This window comes from Rhinopithecus bieti, unplaced genomic scaffold (assembly GCF_001698545.2).
Source record: "Rhinopithecus bieti isolate Rb0 unplaced genomic scaffold, ASM169854v2 scaffold_11110, whole genome shotgun sequence".
Taxonomy (NCBI): Eukaryota; Metazoa; Chordata; class Mammalia; order Primates; family Cercopithecidae; genus Rhinopithecus; species Rhinopithecus bieti.
The window spans coordinates 1,267,638-1,294,356 of record NW_016806890.1 but is presented as its reverse complement, the minus strand read 5'-3'; the positions used below and the strand labels follow the sequence as shown (position 1 = coordinate 1,294,356).

The following is a 26,719-nucleotide window of genomic DNA, read 5'->3' as shown; positions in this document are numbered from 1 at the left end:
CCATGAAACATTAAAATAATAACAACGATAATTAGGCCCTCACTTCTCTGACTAGGTGTTAAATATAAATGAGGTAATGGCCAGGCATGGTGGCTCATAACTGTAATCCCAACACTTGGAGAGGCTAAGGCAGGATGCGTGCTTGAAGCCAGAAGTTCAAGACCAGCCTGGGTAGCAAGACCTGTCTCCACACACAAAAAAATTAAAAATCAGCTGGGCATGGTGACGCACACCTATAGTTCCAGCTACTCAGGAAGCTGAGGTGAGAGAATCACTTGAGGTCAGGAGTTTGAGGCTGCAATGAGCTTTGATCACAGCACTGCACTCCAGTCTGAGCAACAGAGTGGGACCCTGTGTCTATTTTAAAAATTAAAAAATGAGGCAATGTAAAAGCCATTTCTGATGTAATAGCTTCAGAAAAGAGGGGCCAGGGAGCCTTAACAAGACTACAGTACAGTGGGGAGATCATAATAAGACACAACCTCAATTTGGAGATGAGGCTGCTGTGAGGCAAATCCTGCTTGTCCAGATAGGGCTCTGGGACCCAGCCTGATCCCTCCCAATTTTCCCTTAGAAACAAGTCAAGATGCCTGTTCAGATTATTCTACTTTAATGCATGGTTGAAAATCTCAACAATAAAATCTTTTTAAAAATGCAAATCTATATGACTTTGCTGTTAAAGTTGCTTCAGCCTCTCCCAGCTGCCCAGAGAATAAAGTCCAAACCCCTAGGCATAGCCCAGGTACATACAACCCTCCACGGCAGAGCCTGTGCCTCAGGCTGCAGCCACTGTCCCAGCGTCCCACACTCTTGCCATTCTACAATGCGTGAACCTTTCCATCCAGCCAGGCTCTTATACTCCTCTGCACTTCAACAAGTGGTAATCATCCCTTCACTAATTCATTCAATACCTCTGATTTGCCATGAGTCTAGCACTCTGCTATACTGAGGATACAGAGATGTCTGAAGCAAAGGCACTCAGGCAGTTCACAGTCAAATGGGAAGACAGACAAGGAGACAAGTACCTAAAATGGTATTGCACTAATCTAGACCACAGATTTCACATTAAGAAACGATATGGAGTTTGAATCTCTTTTCTTGAATTTCCAAGCAATAAAGAAAAAAAAAAGCATAATGGTGTCATTTGGACATGGGTCTTTCATTACTAGCAGTCACAGAAGAGTGAAGTCATTAGAAGATACGCTCCACAAACAAAAGGAAATGTCTCCTTGCAGAGGGTGACTGGGAAACAGCTAACATGAATAGAAGAAAGTTGGCTTTTTTTCCGCCAGGCAGGGTTTGGCATCTGCTGTGAACAAATAAGCAAATACCAACATCTCTGAGCAGTCACGGCCTGGCTGAGCGTCCTGCAGACTCGAAAGCAGAGCAGGCCCAGCCCTGTCCACCTCAGACCCACTCACCCTTCTTCACAGCCACAGTGAGGGTGGACGTGCTGCTCAGTCCCTGCTGGTCTTTCACGGTCAAACGGAAGCGGTAGGTCCCCACCTGAAGACCAGTCACAGTGGCTATTGCTTTGTCAATATTTTCCATCTCCACTGCACTGGGGCCTCTATAAAACATGGAAGCGGTTGACATAAGGGCGGGGCATGGGATTCTGAATATGACAGGCATGCGATTTGTGCTCTTATAAATGTTTTGTTCCAGCTATAATATATACCATTTAGAGAATTCTAAGAAAACTCCATTCATCTGTACTCTCTAGTTCAGTGTAAGAGTCATAAGCGAAAATCTATTTCAGGCAGAGTCTGCTGGAATACTGGGAAGAGAATATTTGTTCTCGATTTCTTTAAGTCAAGCTGCCAGTGAAATGATCTATCCTTGGAAAATGAGCCCTAGAAACGACTCCCATTTCTTCTTTGAATAAAATTAGGTGAAATCCTCATCTATCTTTAGGGAGAGCATGGAGGAAGAGGGAATGAGCCAGATAAGCCCTCTCCTAAGAGATAAATCACACTATAGTCATTAAGATCAGGGGCTTGTCAAAAATACCTCAGTTTGGGTCCAAGCTCTTTCTCTTACTATCTGGGCAACCTTAGTCTGTGTGGTCTCATTAGTGTCTACAAGCCTCAGTTTCTTCAACTTTAAATAAGAATAATATTCTTATTTATCTTGTATAAACTGATACAGGGTTCTATGAGACAGAGCATGTAAAGCTCAGAAAATCTCAGATGATATGGATTGCCTCTTACACTCTGCACTTCTGGTGTCTACAGTCACTGCAGGATGGGTTGAGTGTAGACAGGATCACACACAGGTTTCCCTGAACCTCTTCTGTCATGAACTCGCCTCACACCAAGACAGCCCTGTTCACTTGCCCTGAGCTCTACCTCCCTCTGCTGTCAATGATGTCCATCCACACTTGACATACTCTTCAATCAATAACACCCAGCCACTTCTAGAAACGTGCTTAAATCCCAACTCCTCAGAATGCACAAGCTGACTGTTTACTACAGATCCTCCAGAGAAGAGATATTAGCATTCAGCATGGGCATGAACCTAGCTCAGTGGTGAGACAGACTACCTGACATGCTCCCAGTGGTAGAAGACAATGCCGTGGTCATCACTGCTGCTGCTCCCATCCAGGGTAGCACTTTCCACTGGGAAGATCAGCTCTTTATCAGGGCCGGCCACAGCCACTGGAGGTCTGTTATTTTCTGGAATTACAGAAACAGTGTGAAAAAGTATCATCTCTTTGCATTAAGTCTGCAATCCTGTGATTTCTTGATTTAAGTACATTACTCATCTTCAGACCAGGCAGCCAGTAGAGTATGCAGCATCCTTTGGAATCCTGGAGTGAAGCACTGCAGGCTCCTAGCTGATCCAGGAGTTGAACAGTCCAAGTTCAAGACTGCCATTACAGGCAGCCAAGAAACACTCTCTCTAACAGACACATCTTTGGTTTCTTTGGTTTAAAAGATCTTCAGTTGGCTGGGTGCAGTGGCTTACGCCTATAATCCTAGCACTTTGGGAGGCCGAGGCAGGCAGATCACAAGGTCAGGAGATCAAGACCATCCTGGCTAACACGGTGAAACTCCATCTCTACTAAAAATACAAAAAATTAGCTGGGCGTGGTGGTGGGCGCCTGTAGTCCCAGCTACTCGGGAGGTTGAGACAGGAGAATGGTGTGAACCCGGGAGGTGGAGCTTGCAGTGAGCCGAGATCGCGCCACTGCACTCCAGCCTGGGTGACAGAGCAAGACTCCGTATCAAAAAAAAAAAAAAATCTTCAGTCATAGGGTGAAAGAGAAGGAAAGGAAAGAAGGGTAGAAGGAGAGAGGGAAGAAGGGTGGGGGGAGGAAGGAAAGAGAGAGGAAGGAAAGAAGAAAGGGATGGAAGGGAGGGAGGAAGAGAGACGGGGGGAGGGGACATGACAGAGAGGGAGGGAGGGGACATCCATGTGAAGAGACCTGTTTTATCAGGTAGGGCTTACTTCCTTTTGTCTCTATAGCCTCATTGCTAACACAGTGCCTGGTAAACAGTAAATGTTCAAAATATTTTAAATTAAATGTTGAAAGAAAGTAAAACATATAAAGTATTGCTGATATTGGCCAGGCGTAGTAGCTCACGTCTGTAATCCCAGCACTTTGGGAGGCCAACGCAGGTGGATCACTTGAGGCCAGGAGTTCGAGACCAGCCTGGCCAACATGGCGAAACTCTGTTTCCACTAAAAATCCAAAAATTAGCCAGGCATGGTGGCACACATCTGTAATCCCAGCTATTCAGGAGGCTGAGGCACTAGAATCATTTGAACCTGGGAGGCAGAGATTGCAGTGAGTCAAGATCATGCCACTGCACTCCAGCCTGGATGACAGCGTGAGACTCTGTCTCATGTAAAAAATAAATAAATAAATAAATAAATAAATAAAATAAAATAAAATAAAATAAAAAAATAAAAAAAAGTATTGCTAATATTGATATAAATAGATAAAATATCTGTTAACAAAAAAAAAAAAAGGCCAGGTGTAGTGGCTCACACCTGTAATCTCAGCACTTTGGGAGGCCAAGGCTGAGAGGATTGCTTGAGCCCAGGAGTTTGAGACCAGCCTGGGCGAGTGAGAACCAGTCTCACAAAAAAAAAAAAAAAAAAAAAAAAAAAAAAAAAAAAGTCATATAGTCAAAGCTGTGCGCCATACCCAGTGTTTACACCACACACAGCCCCATGATCCTACTCCTACAAACAGGGGTTTCCCTTGCCGTAGGATAGAGACTTTGGTGACCAACATTTACAAAGCCTTTAGGATGGAGTCCTGGGCTCTCTTGGAGGTCATCTACGTCATCCAAATCCTGCCACCCTCCCCACCACCTCCCATCTCCCACATCCCTACCTCTTGTTCTCTCTCTCCAATCACAGCAATTCCTTTTAAATCTTTGAATGTACCAGACTCTCTTCCTTGGCCCTCATGTATACTGTTCCCTCTACCTAAGAACTCTTCCTCTTCCCCTTTGCTGCCCACCCCTCCCCTTCTTCACCGACTAACTGTGACTTGTGCTTCAATCCTGAGCTCACATATGAGCTCTTTGCAGATGCATCACACCCAGGTCAGTGCTCTTTCTTTTGAGTCCTGTAGCACCCTGTAGTTATTTTAGTAAAGCACCAATCACAGAGTTTTATGTGAACTTCTCCATAAGCCCTACAAGGGCAGAGATCAAGTCTATCTTGTTTAATTCCACATCCCAGAGTCTAACTAATAGCACTTTTTATGTATTAGTGGCATAAATAAATAAGTTGTCTATAGGTTGAGTATAATCTTATTGCCAGGAACTGGATAGAGGTTCTGGGACTAACAAGCCTCTTCTAGAAAAGTTCTAAGGCAAAGGCCATTATCAAACAATGGTATAACAACCTTTAAGGTTATTTAACTCAGGAGGTAGGCAGAGCCCTGGGTTTTCATGAAACTATTAATGAACAGTGACACTGAACTGGAACATGTTCCCCAATCTCTGGCTACATCTGAGTGTCAAGTCACACATAAGAACCAGCCCCTTCAAGATCATCTGGAGTTCTCTAGAGCAGAGTGGGGCACGTGTGGAAGCGTCCACATGGCAAATCAGAACCCACAAGCAGTGCTGTGAATGGCTCCCATTTCATCCTTCATGCCATAGTTTACAGACAGCCAAGGCAAGATTTAGAACAGCAAAATGAAATTAGTTTTATATGGAGCTTTGGCACCCACAAGCCGATACCACCAATGTGGCATCTCCAAACCCCAGAAGCCCAGCTATCATTTCTGCTTTACTCTCGGAGGCCAAATCTCTTTCTTCTCCACCTACCAGGCTGGACGATCACAGTCACCACAGCAGTGGACTGTTGCTGTGAAGAATCTGTCACCTTCAGCTGAAATGTATAATCTCCTTCCTGCATTGCAGATAAATGAAGGTATGGTGTCTGCATGCCCTAAGTAATAGCAAATACAAAATAAAACAAAACAAAAGAAAGTAAAGAAGCACAAGTAAATAGTATGACAGAATGAAAAACTAACAATTTTACTTAATACAGAGATCTTGCTCAAAAAGAAATGTGTTTGGTCAGGCACGGTGGTTCACATCTGTAATCCCAGCACTTTAGAAGGCCAAGGCAGGCGGATCAACTGAGGTCAAGAGTTCGAGGCCAGCCTGGTCAACATGGTGGAACCCTGTCTCTACTAAAAATATGTTTTAAAAATCAGCCGGGCATGATGGCGGGCACCTGTAATCCCAGCTACTTAAGAGGCTGAGGCACGAGAATCGCTTGGAACCTGGGAGAGGGAAGTTGCAGTGGGCTAAGATTACACCACTGCACTGCAGCCTGGGTGACAGAAAAAAGAAAAAAAATATGTTGGTCCCCAGGAAAGTGTGACCTAAACTCTACTGTGCATCCTCATACACTATTGAAGGAGTGTAAACTAGTATAGCCTTTTTGGAAGCCAATCTGAAAACAGCTTTTAAAATATTAAATAAGCACATACTACAACCCAGTAATTCGACTTATTAGTATCTACACCAGAGAAATGCACAAGGAGACTCGTCCATGGATGTTGACTGAAGCACAGTCTATCACAGCAAAACATGGAAACAATCTACACATCCATCAACAGGAGGATGGTCAAACACACTACGATATACTATGGAATACTAGTTTAAAAGAAAGAAGTTTAAAATCATGAGGCAGGTTTATAAATACTAGAACGGAAAATGTCAAAGATATATTAAGCAAAAAAAAAGAAAAAAGAAAGTTGGGTCGCATTCAAAAGCAAACAGTAAAAAATAGTTTATAGAAATCCACACAGAAAAGAAACTTGTGGAACAATGCATACAACGTGAAAGGTATTGCTACGTGTACATACACACACTTATACAGACACATGGAAAAGATTCTGGAAGTATACACATTAAACTGATAAAAATAATTATTTCCAGTAAGGACACTTGGATGGCAGTGGTGATCAATTTATTTGAACTTATTTTAGTAGAATTTATTTGAGCTTTTTTTTTTTTTTCCACAAGAGGCAATTCATGTATTACTTTTGTAATCAAAAATAATTTTTTGGCCGGGTGCAGTGGCTCATGCCTGTAATCCCAGGACTTTGGGAGGCTGCGGCAGGTGGATCATGAAGTCAGGAGTTCAAGACAAGTCTGGACAAAATGGTGAAACCCCGTCTCTACTAAAAATACAAAAATTAGCTGGGCATGGTGGCAGGCACCTGTAATCCCAGCTACTCAGGAGGCTGAGGCAGAAGAATCACTTGAGCTTGGGGGGCGGAGGTTGCAGTGAGCCAAGATCGCGCCACTGCACTCCAGCCTGGACCACAGAGTGAGACTCCATCTCAAAAAAGAAAAAAATAAGTAATAATAATAATAATTTTTTGCTGGGTGTGGTGGCTCATGCCTGTGATCCTAGCACTTAGGGAGGCCAAGGCGAAAGGATTGCTTAAGCCCAGGAGTTCAAGATCAGCCTGGGCAACAGGGTAAAACCCCATTTTCACAAAAAAATACAAAAATTAGCCAGGTGTGGTGGTGTGTGCCTGTGGTCCTAGCTACTTGGGAGGTCGAGATAGGAGGATCTTTTGAGCCCAGAAGATTAAGGCTACGGTGGGCTATAGTCACATCACTGCACTCCAGCCTGGGTGACAGAGTGAGATCCTGTTTCAAAATAAATAAATAATATAATTTTGTAAAACTCTAAGTCAACCCAAGTTTTTACAAGTCATTTTTTCAACTGAGTATGCAATAGCTATACTTAGTGACCCCAGGTTAATACCCTTTCTTTTTTGTTGTTGGTAATAGTTTCAATTATTGCTTATGTTTGAAGTGCATGGCATCATGAAAAGGATTTTAAGTCTTATTACAATTTATTTACTTTTATAGATCCCAAGATTGTCTAAAGATAAATGTATCTGTGTGCATTTTTTAAGGTTTTAATGGAAAATTTGAAAAGAAAGTTGATACAAGATCAATTGGGTTACCAGGGGAACTTCTGAAATTTGAAATGCATACTTCTAAGAACTTTTGAAAAAAAAAAAATACTTTTCCCTACTTTGACTAAATAAGGCAAAGCACCTTTCTCTGAAAAGTTCAACAGGGAAAATATAATTTCCCAGGAGTTGCCTCTAAATTGATCAGGTACGTGAATGCTTCTGCACACAACGTAAGGGAATGTTGTGGTAAATGGGAACTGAGCAGACTACTGTGTGTCACCGATGCTCCCAAGGCAGCCGCATGTTTCAGGCAATTGCAAAGGTTTCACTTCCTTCACCAGTAAGAACACAGCCTCAGCAGGCTGCTTGGTACAATTTTCAGACAAATATAAAAGGGTCTGATTCACAGACCTCATCTTTGTGATTGCTCCAGTTAATACTCCTTTGGACATCTTAATCAATCAAGCATAAGGCAATAAGGTTGCCACGATGGATATCATTTGGGGAAAGAAGAGAGAGAGTGTCTGGCAACTGGGCTGGTGTGTAGGGGCAAGGCTCACAGTGTGGCCCAGCCCTCAGAAACTTTGGATACATGTCCAGTATGCATGGATGAATTTTGGAGTATTAGTTTTGGATGCATAATTCCTAATAATTAAGTAAAAGAAAATTAGGAAGATTTTTTTAACGGTGAAAATACAAAATATCCCACCCTCATGTTTTGTATGCAACCCACCTCTGAATCAGAATTCTTAACCCAACAGAACATAGCACTTACTACAACCCCTAGGTAGAGATGGACACCACCAAGAGGGTTCTCCAAGGATATCCAGACAACTCATGGCTCTTTCAAGTTCCATAAATCTACCCAGTCACTTTTAACTCCTCATAATTGCAAAGCATGTCCCAGGAACACCGGAAAGTAAAGCAGGTAAGTTTCCATGGAATGTCTGATTTTATCTTAAATACTAATTAGAAATGTATCTTGGACTGGTGAGGCAAAATTTGAAGGAGAAAAGGAAGATGGAAATATAAGGTCCTATCTTTCTTTTTTTTCATGAAACTTTCAAAAAAATAACATAACTTCAAAACACTAAGCTGGTTAGCAACAAAACAAAGAGCTTTGCCAATCACAAAAGAAGAATAAGCAAACACGTCTCTACTAAAATATTTTAAAAAATCAGCCAGGCATGATGGTGAAGTTTCCATGGAAACTACACACACAAAAGAAGTTTCAAGATTATTATGTTGTTAGACAAACATACTTAAAAGATTTGAACAAATCAAAAGGTAGATACAGACAAGACCCTAAAAAGCGACCAGTGGATGTAGACAAGATAACATGGAGTTTCTATAAACAGGAGAAACAGAATAACAAAACAAATTCTGATAATGAGGTTTAGATTAGATTATTTCTAAGGTTTCTCCCAAATGAAAAAACTTCTCTAACAGATGTGAGACTTTTCCCAAACTGATCTCAAGATCTAATTTTCAACACAGAGCCAATTGGTTGCTGTCCTGTGCTTATCTAAGTGGGAGAGGGGAAGGCATGTAAACTTGGAAGATTTGTGAGCTTAGGTCCTTTTCCAATAGTTGTAATATATCAGGTAACTTTACAAAATAAATTATCTAAATTGAACTGCCTACCCCAACCAATAGCAGATAGGTAGGTAGGTAGGTAGATAGACAGACAGACAGACAGACAGACAGACAGACAGACAAAAGTCTGAAGGCAGGACGGAGAACTTGCCTCCATGGCCACATGTTTGCCCTCACTCCCAGGACCCAGGGACCACTCATAGAGGACAATCTGGTGATCGTCACTGCTCTGGTTTCCATTCAAAGTTATGGAGTTTTGGGGCAAAGTTATGGTGTGATTTGGTCCAGCATTAGCAACTGGTGGGTAGTCCACAGCATTGTTGACTATTAGGGCTGCAGTTGTAGAGTTAGTGGCTCCGTCCGAGTCTCTAACAGTCAACCTACAAAAAGGAGAAGAAACCATAGTTGGAAGAATATGCCAGGCTGGGCGCAGTGGCTCACGCCGGTAATCCCAACACTGTGGGAAGCTGAGGTGGGAGGATTGTTTATGCCCAGGAGTTCTGAGACCAGCTGGGCCATAGAGTGAGACTCGGTCTCTATTTAACAACAACAACAACAAAATTAGCGGGTGTGTGCATGCATACCTGTAGTTCTAGCTACTTCGGAGGCTGAGGTGGGAGGATCACTTGAGCCCGGGAGGTCAAGGCTGCAGTGAGCCGATATTGCTCCACTGCGCTGCAGCTCAGGCAGCACAGCAACAGACCGTCTCAAAAAACAACCAAAAAAAAAAGCAGACAAAAAAATAATATGCCAAATCTCAAGGTAAACTTAGGTTAATTTAGTCTGCTCATGGAACAGTTCTCAGAAGAACTCAGAACAGTTAAAAATAGAAATTTAAGAATGAAGCAAAGATAAACACAGACTTGATATTTTTGTTTGATTTTGTTGCTGTTGATTATTTTGGTTTTAGTTCATAACATATTGATGTCAGAGTTTCACCTTCATGGATTTCTGATTAGCTTTTGAGATGCTGGGTGAAGAAACCATCCTCACCCAACATAGATGCCACTCTCTAATAACGGAGACTAAAAATGGATCAGGTTTAAGTTCTGCCTTCAGGTTGAGCATGCAGAGACAGCAAATCACTCCTGAATTTTCAGCTACAAAGCTTTTTAATTTTTAATCCTTTTCTAGAGGACTTATAATTATGTTTTCAGGTTACTCCTTGCAAAGCGGTGTTAGGATTAAGCACTTTCAAATGTGAACCAGTGCTCAACCTCTGTAAACAAAAAAGAGAAGTGCATTAACCTTCCTGCATTAAACTGATTCCTAATGTGGTCCTGAGGACAGTGAATTCACAAATGGGTCACTTCATCCTTCTACGTTAAAGATGGTGGTGGGAGCAGTGATGAGTGCTAAATAATATCATATGACAATGAAGCTGTGGCAAGAACACAGGCCTTCCTTGCAGGGAAAGCACATGTAGGTGGCACCTGTGCATTCTGAGCTTCCTTCCACACTATCCCTCATACTCCACACAACCAAGAGCCAACTTCCACTTCTGGCTCAGACAGCAAACCAAACACCTAAAGTCCTTCCTTCTCAACCAGGCTGAGTCAGGACCCTTTCTGGGCCCGTTAGGAAATTTCTTCCTGGGTTAGCAGCAGTAACCTGTTCCAATCAGATGGTAAAGCGCAATTAAATACAAATGAATTAAATGAGTCTCATAAAGTACCTTTCACTATATATAAATTTCACTCCAATGAATAAATAAAGTTCATATTAATTGATGAGGATATGAGTCTCCAGTGGCATCAAACCAAAACCCCCATGAAAGCCAAATCTCTTTTGATCAAAATAAGAAGTGCAGTGTTTTGTGTGCATTAATTTAAAGAAACAGTAAAAATGTAAGTAGCAGGCAGCACAATAAAGGCAGGGACCCACTTGCCTGAAACTATAGTTACCAGGATCAAGGTTAGACAAGCGTAAGATGGGAGAGTCAACTGAAGTCTTCTCTTCTATGAAGGGCCCGTTAATTTCTTCCCAGTGATAACTCACTATTTCAGTATCATCTGTACTTTCTAAAAGATTAAGAAATAGAGACAAGAATGAAATAAAAGAAGAGGAAGACATAAGTTTTATACTTTAATTACTGCATATTTAAATTCATTTTTATATGAAATTATGTACTTGCCTAGATCTCAACGGATATATATTGTATTAGAAGGAGGTTCTTTCCTACTCCTGAAATTATATCACTATTTTTCTCCTGGATTTCTACCAGATTTGACTGAGGCTGTTCCCACTCAGTTGAATATTTAAGAAGCACAGTGACAGAGACTTTTGCTTTTATAAAACAGGAGTCAACAAAATGCAGCACATGGAAATGCTACTTCTGCTCACCTCAGCTACAGCACCCGAGCTCCTACTGATCATTTTAAATAGGCACCTGAGCTGACAGGTTCAAAGAGACTTGAGATGCTTTTCTATAACTTACAAAACATCTTTTACTACCTTAATTATTAAGGGGTAAATCCAGAGAAAGGTCACATCCTTACATGAACATTTTCCATTTCTACTTTAAAAGAGAACAAAATGTGCCATGCAGATTTACAGAAATTCAGACCTGGAGAGGGGCTAGTTTCATCTAATTCATTTAAGGAAAGAACAAGTTCATGTGACAGATTAATAATCACAAACAGTTGCCTGTAAATAAGCCGCACTGAATTAGAGGAACCAAAATGTGACCTATTTGCTCATGTAAATATTTCCATTTAAAATATGCTTTATTTTCATGTTGCTAAGATGGAAATGTGGACTATTTTCGAATAGACGCAAATGGTCATGTCAATGTGATCTCTGTAAATTTGCAGGCTTGCAAGATAGAGCAGCTTTAATGGCTAACAAGTATTCTTCTCCTAACAACCAAGGCAACCGTTCTTCACTCTCTAAAGGATTTGGTATTAGCTTTGTTATTAAATGTACATAAAATGCAATTACCTGGTACACCGATAAGGTTGAACCTAGTCAAACACGGGATGTTTTCAACCAATTCTTATTTACATGGACAACTGTAGTTACACAGGGGTCCCTTCCACATATACTCCAATAGAAGAAATGATCTCTGAACAAATTTACAAAACCATCATGCTCCCTCACTGAAGATACCCCTTCTAAGAGTTCTTAAAAGCGATTTTCCCATCTGGTGGGGGGCACCTCCCCTCCCGAGTCAGGTCACGGGAGCTCCTCTCTGGCATCTAATTAATTCTTTTAAAATAATCTTCTAAAATAAGTTATATATATAAAGATATATACATATATGAAGTGATTTTCCAACTACCCTCCATACATACCACACCAGAAGGAGATTCTTCAATAATTGCTATAATTTCCTATCAAACAGCCAGGCTCTAAAGAACTTTCTAATAGAACAGACAAAAGGTGAAGGGAAAATAAGCACAGGATAGAGGAGCTAAGGGAACTAAAGAAGACATAAAACTAAAGAAGGAGGTGATTGTTTATCAAAGTAACAGCCCATAAGTCCTCCCAGCTTTGATGCAGAGCACCCATTACATTTCGTAGCATGTAGAGAAAAAAGAAATCCCTAAACTATCACAGGATACACACGGCTGCCATCAATGAGGGCTGATGTCAAAGGTAAAGTGAGCTCTTGCAGTTGGGGAGAAACAACGGCTACAGGTGGCAGGTTGGCTCTTCTGGCTGTAACAGAGAAAAAAGGACAGTGACTGAGCCCGTGTTGGGTATGCATATGTCATTACCCACATAAAATCATCTACTTTAAAAAATTGACTATTAAATGTCCTGTCAAGAAAGTGTTTATCCGACAGGCCTCAGCTATAGAAATCACTTTTTAAAGTCTGGAGTCTCTCTGAATTTCAGGAGCTTGTCTGTACATTTACACTTTTGCATGTAAGCCCAGGGTCAGTGAAGATGTACAATAATAACCAAGGGGCTCATCACAGAGTGTGAGCAGTAATTACAGAGCAGGAGCAAGGGATTACAGTTCCAGGTCCTGCGATTGACTGGATCTTATATCTCTGACTGAAGGCAACTCGACCCCAACCATGCTTTAGCTGTAATAATAACCAGGCAGAATATGCAAAAGATAGAGCCATCAGGCCCTCAGGGTGGGCTGAAGTTGGTGCAGGGGAGGTTCACCTTGATTGGGTAGGTTGTGCCCTCAGCACAGGTGAGGGGGTGGTGGGGACTGAAAGCCAGCCCATGTTCTACGCAACAAGCCAGGGCTGTGCCCACCCAGCCCAAGAACCACCTGTTTCTAATTGACACGAATACACTGATCAATGGGCACACATTTTCCCCTGACCTCTTGGTTGCTCAGTTGAGTGTATTTAATATGCCCCTGCTCCGAAGGTGCTGAATCATGGAGAGTGGAGGTAGAAGTTAGAGAGGATGGCGTAAATGTCAGATAGAGAGGGCTAAGGTAGATTCGCCACCATTCAAGAGCAGCCAGCAATAACCTTGTCAAGCAAGTACTAAGTGATATACGAAAGGTAGAAAAAAAACAAAACAAAACATAATCTTTGCATATTTTCTCTACAATGGAGCCTAATTCAAAATAGGTTTTCTCTCTCTAGATAGACAGGTAGATAAATATAGATATAGTCATCCAGGCACCAAAAATTGAGATAAATGTGCACAACAGGAGGCCATTCTCTTACAGACTTACCAGGCTTAACAGTGACATTGACAAATCCTTCTCCAAAGGCATTTTCACTAGAAACAGTGACTTTGAAGACATAAAGTCCGATGGACAACTGTAACATAAATAAAAGTTATACAATTCAACATGCAAGACATGATGGGCCCACTACCTAGAAAAAGCTAAAATGTCCCTGAAGCCACACTCGTAAAGTCAGCATAGAGAAGAGGCTCAGGAGAGAGTCTCATTTGGATCTGCCAAGAGGCTGCCACATGTTTGAAGCCTGAATTCTGGAACACTAAGGATCACCTACATAGGCCTTCAGCTTCGCTACAGAGGGCTTCACAGAGGCCTAGGTGAGATGGGCCAGCAGAGGGCAGCAGTTCTCAAACGTGTGTATGGAATCTTGCATTTTTACCACCTAGCTCTAGTGCGTTGGTTGCCGGTGGTCTGGATGCCACACTTTGAGAAACCGAGCTCCATGACATGAGGGTGATGCAAGTCTGTGTTGTACCATTAGCTGTGTGGTGTCAGGAGATGAAGTCAACATAATCATCTGGTAGGAAACTAGACCTCTAGTTGCTAAGTCGGTTTATATATCCTCCTAGGCCAGAAAGAGGGCATGTTTCTTGTGAGTGCTTGTATCATAGAGCAATATGTGATAGGGCAATTTGTGACCTGGAATGGAATTATTTGCAACTCTAGAGATGTGCTGGATTGAGAACCAGAGATAAGTAAAAATGTCCTTAACACTGCAAGGAGAGCAAGAGTTAGATCCGGTTTTTTACCTCAATGCAATGCTTGTGGGACAACCAGGCTCTTTTCCCCAAACTGAGATATACCAAGTAGCCCAAATAAAGAAAAGCCATCCAAAGCCTCTTAACCATCTGCCTGCCTACTTGCATGGCTGAAACTTCATTCGTTCATATCCTTCTTTTGATCTTACCATAAGAAAGATGTTTGCAGCTAGGCGTGGTGGCTCACGCCTGTAATCCCAACACTTTGGGAGGCCAAGGAGAGCAGATCACTTGAGGTCAGGAATTCAAAACCAGCCTGGCCAACATGGTGAAACCCCACCTCTACTAAAAATACAAAAAAATTAGCCAGGCATGGTGACACGCACCTGTAATCCCAGCTACTCGGGAGGCTGAGGCAGGAGAATCACTTGAACCCAGGAGGCAGAGGTTGCAGTGAGTTGTAATTGTGCTACTGCACTCCAGCCTGGGCAACAGAGCAAGACTCTGTCTCCAAAAAAAAAGAAAGACGTTTGGGTTCAGTAGCTAAGAAGGTATTAACTGAGTTCTATGCCATTATGCTGTGCTGTCAGACACAGCCAGTCTCCAGTTACTTACTTGAGAGAGATTAAGAGTTTGCATGTGTCCTTGTTTTATTTCACCTTGGTAGTCTATGGGGTGGTTTATTAAACTCCATTCATAGTTGTAGGTTGTTTCTGAGAGCAAAAAATAAATATGAGTAGTTATAAATTCTGAGAGGTCACTAGATAACCTGGGCAGAGGGAAGATGACAGTCTTTAAACCACCAGTGCAGATTACCTTAGATACACTCAACTCAGCTTTCTTTTTTTTTTTAATTTATATATATATATTTGAGTTTATTTGTTTTTATCCCCTCGCTCTTGCTATCATCTTATGAACTTGACTTTCAACTAACAGCCAAGTAAAGAATAACACGTATCTTCTTAATGTAACATTTCTTTTTTGTTATAAAACACACAACTTACAGGAAATTTTAAAATGTATAAAGTTAAAAAAACAAAACCTCCCTAATTTAACCGTTAGTATTTGATGAGTTTTTTTCTAGGGGGCTGCATCTGACTATCCACATCAGTTTTAACATAGTATAATCCACTGTGCTTTTCTCTTTTTAACAAAAGGCAAGGACATTTCAATTCATTTGATCTGTTGTAGGAGTTTATTTAAGGACACAAAAACAGAGTATAAACATGTCTATGTTAAGATGAAACTGTCTCCCAGCTTCAGATATTAGTAGTTAAAATATAAGATACCTCATCTCAAAGGATTAAAATGCAAATGCCAAATATTATCATCTCTGTGTATAAAATTTTGACCAATACGTGATGGAGAAAAAAATGAATTAAAGAACTAAGCCGAAGCCGAATGAGAAATAGTCAAACACCTTAAGAACAATGCATTTGACAGGCCACAGGTCCCAGGTCAAATGCTTACTGAATGGTAGAGCACTGGACAAGTAGAAGAAATAGCATTTTGAATACAATTTTTTGAGCAGCTAGTGTGAGGCATCCTGAGAACCTCAGAACCATGATTGTCAACGCCACAGTATCTGCAAACAAACCTACAGGTGCACGCCACTTCCCTCTCATCCCGGTGGAATCTTCCCAGGTTCTATGGGTTATCACAGGTCAAGAACTGGTACGTGGCAACCTCTCCTGATCTGCTTTGTATCATCAGAAATGTGTGACTTTCCATCCTGATCAATTAAATGATACATACTGTACTTAAGTTCCTAGATTCTTACTCCATTTTAAACTATTTCAACAAATTTTGATGCTTAAGGATAAAGCCTTGTCTTCCACCTTTGTTTGTGACGTCGTGCAATGTTGTGAAAAAGAATCGGCATTGTAAATAGTCTGTAAGGACCTGCTAGGGAGGAACATTCCAGTTCCTAGTGGTCAGGAAGGAAGGTTAAACTCTCACCTGCAGGTGGCGCTGGCACAACAAAGGCCTTCAGTTCAACTTCATTGTCCGGTAAAGTTATAATTAGGTTATCTCCAGCCGATACCATAAGTTCTTTCACTAAAAGTTAATTAGAAATAATACATGCAATTATATAATATAATGTGTTATATTACTGCTCTACACTAGATCTGTTTTCAGTATCCGTAAATTAAAATAGCATATGTTTTTGTAATAGTTCTACGTAAGATTTTAGCTAAGGCACGTTTTTCCTCTGGTTAGAAATTGAACTGTACACTGTATTATAGTGCAGGGTTTTACACCACAAATATGAGTTGGCACTGTGACAAAAATAACGATTCAAATTGACTGAGCAATGTATTGGGTGACAAGAGTTGCGTGAAACGGCTTTCACGCAATTGTGGATTGGGTCCATTTTCTCCCTTGCTACCAGCTTTTCTTGACTCCCTGGTGTGAACTATTTTTAGTTATAAAAAGATTGAATGTAATCCTAAGTGTTTCTGTCTCATTAGTCACACTCCACTCAGTTCTGATAGTAGCCTCATGAATTACTGCTAATGACCTTGTATTTGGAACCTTTCCAAGACAAAATCCAGTCACCCTCAATATAAAAAGCCTATTTTAACTTAAGCAGCAGGAACATTAAGTCTTATCAAAAGTGCTTAGCCACCAAGTAAGCATTCAGAACAATACTTGTTTACTTTCTCTATAACCAGAATACATTGATATATTCATAAATTCTATCAGTTTGACTCCACTGGACATTAGTTTCACTTGTAAAATATATTGTGATATGTCCAGGTACTACACAGAGAAAAGCAGATTTTAAAAAAAAGCTAGGTGCTCTCCAGAGGGATCAGCTGTGAGGAGATGTCAGACAGGTTGTTCATTTAATCCACTCCCCTTCTCTCAGTCCTCAGTCCCTCGAGTGCCTCCTAGATCAGCTGCAGGGGCTCTCAGTGGCTTTGCTGGCTCCCCTCTTGTCATTTTCACTAACTCTTGATCCTGAAAGTCAGCAACTGTAGACCTAGAAAGGACCCAAACCTATCATGTTGTAGATGGGGAAATTAAATCCTAGAAAAGCAAAGTTGTCCAAAGCTGTATGGTAATTAGCAATAGGTCCACCAATATTTAATTAATTTAAATGTATGTATTTCAACAAACACTTATATATCAGATTTAAGTGTGCTAGGCATTGCCCCAAGGGCTTTAAAATGATCAGTTAATTTAATCCTCATTACAACTGTATGCAGTAGGTTCTATTAAAATGCAAAGATCCTGGGCCAAACTCCCAGGCCAGTTTCTTTATCCATATACTACACATCTTCTCTTCCACTATTATCTTTCTCTCTATGGAAGCTCACGATCAAAGTAAATACAAAAGTTAGAGAGAGTAATCTCCAAAATACATTGCCCACAGAAAAGCTCAGGAAACATGACCCTTAGGTCTTGCATATTCTAATAGCTTCCTTATTGGAAAATCTAATGGAAGCTTTGCAATCCTCACCATGACCTCTGCAACACATGGATTTTTGATACGTCTTCCTTTTTGGAACTACAGGAGACCACGACATGCCACCCCAAAATATGATTTGTGAAAGGGAAATAAATCTCAGGACCCCCAAATCACTAAGCCAAAGGGAAAAGTCAAGCTGGGAACTGTGTCAGGCAAACCTGCACCCCTCATTGTATTCCTAAACAAATACCTACAAAATTTAAAAAAAAAAAAAAAAAAAAAAAGCTACATGCCTCCCTTATAATTTGCCCACAAAGAAATTCCTTGTGGGCCTCAAGATCTTTGCCCTAAAACAGTTTTGTTGAATTTCACCCTGGCAGTATAAATCAATAGCTTATCTTTACAGGTACAGGGGGTGGGGAAAAGGACAGAGCTCAGTCATCCCTCTGCTCACCTGAGACAAATGCATATCTAATTGCTTCCTCTGCCCTATTGTTTACGGAAAAATACAGATTCACTGAGCCAGACAAGGCATAAGTGACTATTCCTCTACCCCCTCTCACAAGTAAATTGTGTATTCAGTGAAAGACTGATCAAAGACTCAATGCAATATTTGTCTCTTATCTACCTGTGACCTGAAAGACCCTCTTCCAGTTGTCATGCCTTTCTGGACCGAACCAATGTACATCTCACACACACTGATTGATGTCTTATGTCTCCCTAAAATGTATAAAACCAAGGTGGCCAGACACAGTGGCTCACACCTGTAATCCCAGTACTTTGGGAGGCTAACGCAGGTGGATCACTTGAAGTCAGAAGTTCGAGACCAGGCTGGCCACCACAGAGAAACCCCGTCTCTACTAAAAATATAAAAATTAGCCGGGCATGGTAGTGGGTGCCTGTAATCCCAGCTACTTAGGAAGCTGAGGCAGGCAAATCGCTTGAACCTCAGAGGCAGAGGTTGCAGTGAGCCAACGTCACGCCACCGTACTCCAGCCTGGCCACGAAGCAAGACACCCTCTGAAAACAAACAAAAAAAAACAAGCTGTACTCTGACCACCTTGGGTACATGTCGTCAGGACCTCCTGAGGCTGTGTCACTGGTGAGTCCTTAACCTTGGCAAAATAAACTTTCTAAATTGGTTGAGACCTCTCAGATACTTTTGGTTCACAGACTACAAGAAACTAGAATATGCCATTGCAACTATAACTCTATTATATAAGGATTATTTTGAGCTCTGTGTTTTTTTGTTTGTTTTGTTTTGTTTTGTTTTTTTAAAGAAACACCAGACCAAGAGGAGCTCTGAAAACAGAGTACAAGTTACTCCTTTGTAAGGGAAATTTATATCTATAAAGGAAATCTCCATTTGTAAGGGTATCTCTCCTTCTATACTAGGAAGAGAAGGGTGACTAAATTCCAAGAGATCCACATCAATAGAGAAGGTCCTGACAAATCCGCATGATAAACCTCACTCTTGCTTACTTTACTTATTCTGGGCACCTTTGGCCACTTGCCTTCCCCACAATCTTCTTTCCTTGTTTTAGTTCAAGATGCTATATAAGCCAGAGTTCCAGGCTTATATAATATAAGCTTATACAATGTAATAAACCTCTTTGGGATTTCCTCATTTCCCTGGGTATCTCCCACATGTAGGTAAGATGTAGTTATAAACTTGTTTTTGTTTTTGTTTTTTCTCTTGTGAATCTATCTTTTGTTATAGGGGCACTAGCGTAGAACTTAGAAGGGTAGATGGAAAAGTATTCCCTCCTCGATAGAACTCTCTCCCTCTAGCTTTCCTCTTTATCTCCCACCTCTCTGGCACAACTACCCAATCAGTTTTGCAGACTCCTTCTGCACTTTCAGTTCCTTATATAATGATGTCCCCAAAGTTCCAGTCCTCAGGCCTCTCCTCAGCTCACCCTCCTCTCTCCCTGGATGATCTCCTATGTTCCCCATATCTCCAACTATCACCTCCACACTGATGACTCGCAATCCTTTATCTTCAGCCCAACCGCTAATCTAATTTTAATTCTGTATTTTCATATGTCTTAGCGTCCTCTTCCTTCACATCCTTACATTCATTCAATCACTCATCAAATCCTTGTGAATCTGTTCCCTTCCTGTCTCCTAAATCTGGTTCCTTCCCTCCATCTCTGCAATCACTCACCGTAGCCTTTTCATGGATCTTGTTGCCTCTAGTCAACTCCACACTATTTTCTTTTTTTTCCTTTTTTTTTTTTTCTTGGGATGGAGTCTTGCTCTGTCACCCAGGCTGGAGTGCAGTGGCGCGATCTCGGCTCACTGCAAGCTCCACCTCCTGGGTTTGCACCATTCTCCTGCCTCAGCCTCCTGAGTAGCTGGGACTACAGGTGCCCACCACCACGTCTGGCTAATTTTTTGTATTTTTAGTAGAGATGGGGTTTCACTGTGTTAGCCAGGATGGTCTCAATCTCCTGACCTCAGGATCCTCCCACCTCAGCCTCCCAAAGTGCTGGGATTATAGGCATGAGCCACTGCACCCAGCCCTTTTTTATTCGTTTTTTACTTTTTTCAAGACAGTCTTGCTCTGTTGCCCAGGCTGGAGTGCAGTGGAGCGATCTCAGCTAACTGCAATATCTGCCTCCCAGGTTCAAGCAATTCTCCTGCCTCAACCTCCCAAGTAGCTGGGATTACAGGTGTGTGCCACCATGCCCAGCTAATTGTTTTGTATTTTTAGTACAGATGGGATTTCACCATGTTGGCCAGGCTGGTCTCGAACTCCTGACCTCATGATCTACTTGCCTGGGCTTCCCAAAGGGCTGGGATTACAGGTGTGAGCCACTGCGCTCATCCCACACTATTTCTTAATACAAATCTGATCATTTTGCTTTCCTGCTTAAAACCATTCAGGGATTCTCTATACCTATCCAGTAAAGTGCAGAATCTTTAGCACAAAATACATGATCTTTCCAGTTCTTGTCCTGCTTACCAATCCAGTTCCAGCCATACTGAATCCCTTACACTTCTTCTGAAATGTCCCATCAGCTCTTGTACTTCTGTTTTCTTGCACAGGCAATGAATGAGAGATGATGGTTGGGAAGCACTGAGCATATTGCCTGGCACTCTGTAAGTGCTCAGTAGATACAATGATCACTGTTGTTACTACACATGTTGCTCCCTCCACCTGAACAACAGACCAATGCCATCTTTGCTGGCTCACTCTATCCTAGCATCGTCTCCTCTGGAAAGGCATCCCTGGACCCTCCTAGTGGATCAGGGTGCCCCTCTGCTCCCACAGCAGCCTCTCACAGCACTTACCACATTGTATCAGAACCACCTCTTTACCTGTCAATCTCCTCTCTTGGACTATGGAGTCCCTGAGGGAAAAGACAATGTCTTATTCATCTTTTTATTCCCAGTATGCAGAATGTTTCTGGCACATGATAGATGCTCAAAAATGTGCCTGGAGGAAATGAGTAAACTTTAAAAGTTGTCACTACCAAATTCTACAGCCTATCTTCAGTACATTTCTTGAAATTGTATTTTTTAAAAGTTACCTGTCCGGGGAGCAGTGGTAGGAGATATGGGTAGCTCAGATGGGGTGGACTCAGAGGGGGCTGTGCTAGTGGGAGGTGTTGGGATGCTGTGCTCTTTACTCCCCAGGGTGACTGTGAGCACTGGGCTTTTCTCCACGGTGGCTGAGCTGAGCTCCAGACTTGCTGGAGGAAGACTATGGGAAGGCATTAGAACCTATGAGATCAATTACAAGGATAAATTGTTATGAAAAAAAGAAAAAAAAAACTGTTCAACTCTTCAAGCAACTCAGTGTTACCAACCTTTTTCATAAATTAGCTTCAGTAATGTTTGAAAAACCATGAATAATATTGTAAAACTCTGGAACTCTAGACCATCTCTCAAGCACTCTCTTTGCTGTCTATTAGAAATATAAGGCAACTGTGGGTTGGACAATTAGTATAGGTGAACACACACAAACACTCAAAGAATGAGAAAGTAATTATAGTAGCCCCTAAACTGATGAGTTCAATGGACTGAATGTTTCTGCCCCACACCTCCTTCCACCCCCCAAAATTCATCTGTTGAAATCCTAACCCTCAATGTGATAGTATTTGGAGGTAGGGCCTTTGGGAAGTAATTAGATTATGAGGGTAAAGCCTTCATAAATAGGATTGGTGCCCTTACACGTAGAGGAGAGAGAGCTAGCTAGTTCTCTTTCCTCTTTGTAAGGACACAGCAAAAAGATGACTACCTATAAATCAAGAAACCCTCACCAAGAACCCAACCCTGCTGGCATCCTGATCTCAGACCTCCAGACTGTAGTACTGTGAGATATAAATGTCTGTTGTTTAAGCCACCCAGTTCATGGTTGATATGGCTAGGCTTTGTGCCCCCACCCAAATCTCATCTTGAATTATAATCCCCACGTGTCAAGGGAGAGACCAGATGGAGGTAACTGGATCATGGGAAGAGCTTCCCCCATGCTGTTCTTGTGATAGTGAGTTCTCACAAGATCTGGTGGTTTTATAAGCATCTGGCATTTCCCCTGCTTGCTCTCTTATCTGCTGCCATGACTGTAAGTTCCCTGAGGTCTCCCCAGCCATGCCGAACTGTGAGTTAATTAAACCTCTTTCCTTTATTAATTAACCAGTCTTGGGTATGTCTTTATAGCAGTGTAAGAATGGACTACTACAATGGTATTTTGTTACAGCAGCACAAGCTAAGCCAATCACTAAAGCAACAATTGAAGACAATCAAATAATTCAATAGTAAACAGGCTTCTAGAGTAAGTCATCTTTATTCATTTTATTCATTATGTATAACCGATAACTTAAAGTTACAGAGTTAGCCAAGTTAAAGTTTTTGAACTAAACAGTTTGTGCCGAAGTCTCATATTATGATAATAAAATATCTTCTGAGACTTTTAGTCAATAACTGTGTGGGGCCAGGAAAGTAAAACTCTTAGACTAAGAATATAGAAGACCCACAGGGGCCATGCGCAGTGAGAAACCCATAGAAAGAAAAGCTATAATTCAAATGTAAATCAGAGAGGGGGCCATTGGTACTAACTGAAAAAACAACTACTCTTTTCTACAGTTGAGAAAAGTCAGTAAGGATATGGCATACATTTTGTGCTTGGAAGTGTGATCATTTATATCACTACTAATAGTAGCCGAGCCCCCACTGGGTTCCAGATATTTACTAGGCAACTGGTGAAACCTTCTGCAACTAAATTTCCAGAACCAAGGAAAAAAAAAAAAAAGACGAAATGATGAATTAAGCTGTATTGATCAAACTAAGGGAAACCAATTACCAAACATTTAAAAACAGGTAGTGGTCTACTATATAATTTTAAGATGTTTAATTGTAATTGGAATTTTCAGGTATCCGGATTTGTGAAGTTGAGTAGTACGGATTAAGCTGTTCATTGAATCTGTGCTCTCTAAGAATAGCATGAAATTCAGAATTACGCCAAACCAGGGGCTGCAGTAAATGTTACGTGTCCATAATATTTTATACTGGGCCTTTGCAAATCCATTAGGATGAATTGAATGAATTTTTTTTTTTTTTTTTTTTAGTTTTATCAATCCTGAAAAATTATTGCCAAGTTGAAATAAAGAAATTAGTAGACAGTTGGTCAAAGAAATTAAAGGCACTTTGGCCAAGGTCACTTAGCCAGAAATGGCTGAAGGGAAGAAAACGCTCATCTGCTCTTCTCTAAAACATTTCCTTTTCCACCATGCTTCCTCTCCAGGTTGGAATCACATGCCAATTCTTCCCTTCACTATTCAGAAATCCACCCACAACCTCCACCACAGAACTCCTCACTAAGTCATCAGGACACAAGGTCCTCTCTGACAAACCCCTCCAAAGAAAAATGAATCCTCTATGGGAAGCCATGAGCACAGCATCACCCATTTCAGCCTTCAAGTTAACCTGGGCCTTGTCAGCAAAAGTTTCAAATCGCTCTTGTTTCTATGTTCTCTACTCATTTATTTTAAAACAACTTGTTTTAGGTGATTTCTCTAGTCTTATCCACTGGAAAACACAGTTGCAAAAAAATGTCCTTTATCCTCTACAAATCTGATCCTGATTTATTTTTCCTAGATGTCCTATTTGACAGCACTATTTTATGCATAGTACTGTTATGAATATTCATGTACAAGTTTCTATATGGACATGTTTTCTTTCTCTTGTGTAAATACCCAAAAGTGGAATTCCTGGGTCATATGGTAACTCTACATTTAACATTTTGAGGAAATGCAAGACTGTCTTCCTAAGCAGCTACACTGGGGCCAACCATAATTGTTCATGCCTATAATCCCAGCATTTTAGGAGGCCAAAGCGGGAGGATTCTTTAAGCCCAGGAGTTTGAGACCAGGCTGGGCAACAGGGTGAGACTCTATCTCTACAAAAATAAAAATAAAAAAATTAGCTGGGCATTGTGGTCCCAGCTACTCCGGAGGCTGAGGTGACAGAATCACTGGAGCCCAGGAGTTTAAGGCTGCAGTAAGCCATGCTGCACCGCGGCATTTTGACCTGGATGCGGAACAAGACCCTGTCTCTCAAAAAACAAAAAACAAAAACAAACCAAAGTGGCTGCAACATCTCACATTCCCACCAGCAGTGTATGAGAGTTCCAATTTCTCTGCATCCTTACTAACACTTATTATCTGTTCTAAGTTTTTATTCTAGCCATCTAGTAGATGTGAAGTGGTATCTCATTGTGGTTTTGACTTGCATTGCCCTAAAGATTAATGGTGCTGAGCATCTTTTCATGTGCTTCTTGGCCATTCTTCTACGATCTTTGGAGAAATTGTATTCAGATCCTTTGCCCATGTTTGAGTTGGGTTGTCTTTTTATTAGTAAGTTGTAAGAGTTATTTATATATTCAGTATACAATATTTATGGTATATTTATCCCATTTTATGCTATATTTATTCCCTCAAGAAAGCTTTACTTTTTTGATGTTGTCATCTGAAATACAAAAGTTTCTACTTTTGATTAATTCAAATTTACCATTTTTCTATTTTATTGCTATGCTTTTGATGTACTAAGAAATAATTGCCTAGCCCAAGTTTACAAAGATTTATGCGGAGTTTTCTTCCATGTCTTTTATAGTTTTAACTCATATATTGAGATCGTTGGTCCATTTTGAGTTAATTTTTTAAAAATAAGGTATGAGACAGGGGTCTAAATTCGTTCTTTTGCATGTAAATATCCAGTTGTCCTAACACCATTTGTTGAAAATACTATTCTTTCCCCACTGAATTTTCTACATACCTTTACCTAATTGAACTATTTTACATATTTTTTGGTGAGAGAAGAGATCTTAGTTTCTGTCATCAATTCCAAACTTTGCAGTCCATCAGAATGAAATAATGTTTCTTTTCTTTCTTTTTGTTTTAAGAGATGGGTTCTCACTGTGTTGCCCAGGCTGGTCTCTAACTTGTAGGCTCAAGCAATTCTCCTACCTCCACCTCCCAAGTAATTGGGATAACAGTTGTGCACAGTGTATTGGGCTTAAGTAAATGATTTCTTATTATGCTATGCATCTAATTTTTATGAACAGTGATTCAGAGATTGTCTACAAATCTAATGTACTTTAGAGGAAAATTTGTATTTCAGTGGAAAGCAGTATGTTATCAGTGGGGCAAGGTGGCTCACATATGTAATCCTAGCATTTTGGGAGGCTAAGGCAGGCAGATCGCTTGAGCTCAGGAGTTTGAAACCAACCTGGGCAACATGGCGAAATCCCGTCTCTACCAAAAATTTAAAAATCAGCCGGGTATGGCAGCACATGCCTGTAGTCCCAGCTACCTTGTAGGGCTGAGTTGGGAGGACTGCTTGAGCCCAGGAGGTCGAAGCTGCAGTGAGCTGAGATGACGCCGCTCCACTCCAGCCTGGGTGACAAAGTGAGACCCTGTCTCAAAAAATTAAAAGTAGATAAAAATAAATAAAAAACATTATCTACTGGATACCCCTCCAGGTTATCTGACTCTAGTCATTCTTGTATTTGAGCTATTTTTACAACTCTATAAGTTATAGGTCATAAAATGATAAAATGTAAAATAATTCTTGTCTATAGACATATAAATTCTCCTGTCTGCTACAGCTTCAACTGAACTCCCTCCTTTCCTCACTGGAAACCCAGTTTTGCCTCTATTTGCACACTCATTTCAATATATTTTTTAACCTATGAATGTGCCTCTTCTTCAGGTTTTCTTGTAGGATAATTATAATCTAGTTCTTTCAGTGATTAATGAGTAGAATAAAATCTCTAACACATGTTCATTTTATATCTAAACAATTCACAATTTCACCTATTTGAATAGTTATCTTTTAACAAAACCAGCCTCAAAGAACTAATGAGCCAAAAGATTTTTAATAGAGCTTGATTTCAGAGAGTTCCATCTGTATAAACCAGGAAGTAAATGACTTGGCAATATAAAAGAGGGTAAATTATGTTAATATTTACTGATATGAATAAAGAACATGGCTAATCTCTAATACTTTCAGATTACTTTTAATTATTTTAATTAAAATTGAAATTGAAAGTTTTTTCAGGACAGACACAGTGGCTCACGCCTGTAATCCCAGCACTTTGGGAGGCAGAGGCGAGTGGATCATGAGGTCAGGAATTCAAAACCAGCCTGACCAATATGGTGAAACTCCATCTCTACTAAAAATACAAAAATTAGTCGGGCGTGGTGGCAGGTGCCTGTAATCTCAGCTACTCAGGAGGCTGAGGCAGGAGAATCACTTGAACCTGGGCAGCAGATGTTGCAGTAAGCCGAGACCAGCCACTGCACTCCAGCCTGGGTGACAGAGTGAGACTCTGTCTCAAAAAAAAAAAAAAAAAAAAGGAAGTTTTTTCTTTTAATCCAATTATAAGTACAGAAAATATAGACACTTCAAAATTCAGAAAATATAAGCAGAAA

The 26,719-nt window shown here is 40.9% G+C and overlaps 1 protein-coding gene across 12 annotated transcripts in view; it reads right to left on the bottom strand.

Annotated features, from left to right (window-relative positions):
* The window catches only part of KIAA0319 (KIAA0319 ortholog), a 102,739-nt gene that overhangs the window by 23,380 nt on the left and 52,640 nt on the right, over window positions 1-26,719 (bottom strand). For 10 of the 12 annotated variants that reach the window (XM_017878539.1, XM_017878544.1, XM_017878542.1 and 7 more), the window contains 10 exons: window positions 21,320-21,512; window positions 16,328-16,426; window positions 14,984-15,081; window positions 13,659-13,746; window positions 12,578-12,670; window positions 10,899-11,031; window positions 9,162-9,390; window positions 5,292-5,415; window positions 2,543-2,675; window positions 1,422-1,570 (listed from right to left, as the gene is read on the bottom strand). In XM_017878539.1, coding sequence (XP_017734028.1) covers window positions 1,422-1,570; window positions 2,543-2,675; window positions 5,292-5,415; window positions 9,162-9,390; window positions 10,899-11,031; window positions 12,578-12,670; window positions 13,659-13,746; window positions 14,984-15,081; window positions 16,328-16,426; window positions 21,320-21,512 — 1,339 coding nt within the window. Of the gene's footprint in view, window positions 1-1,421; window positions 1,571-2,542; window positions 2,676-5,291; window positions 5,416-9,161; window positions 9,391-10,898; window positions 11,032-12,577; window positions 12,671-13,658; window positions 13,747-14,983; window positions 15,082-15,969; window positions 16,037-16,327; window positions 16,427-21,319; window positions 21,513-26,719 lie in introns of those variants that run through there. The other 2 variants (XM_017878549.1, XM_017878550.1) reach the window with 2 other exon arrangements.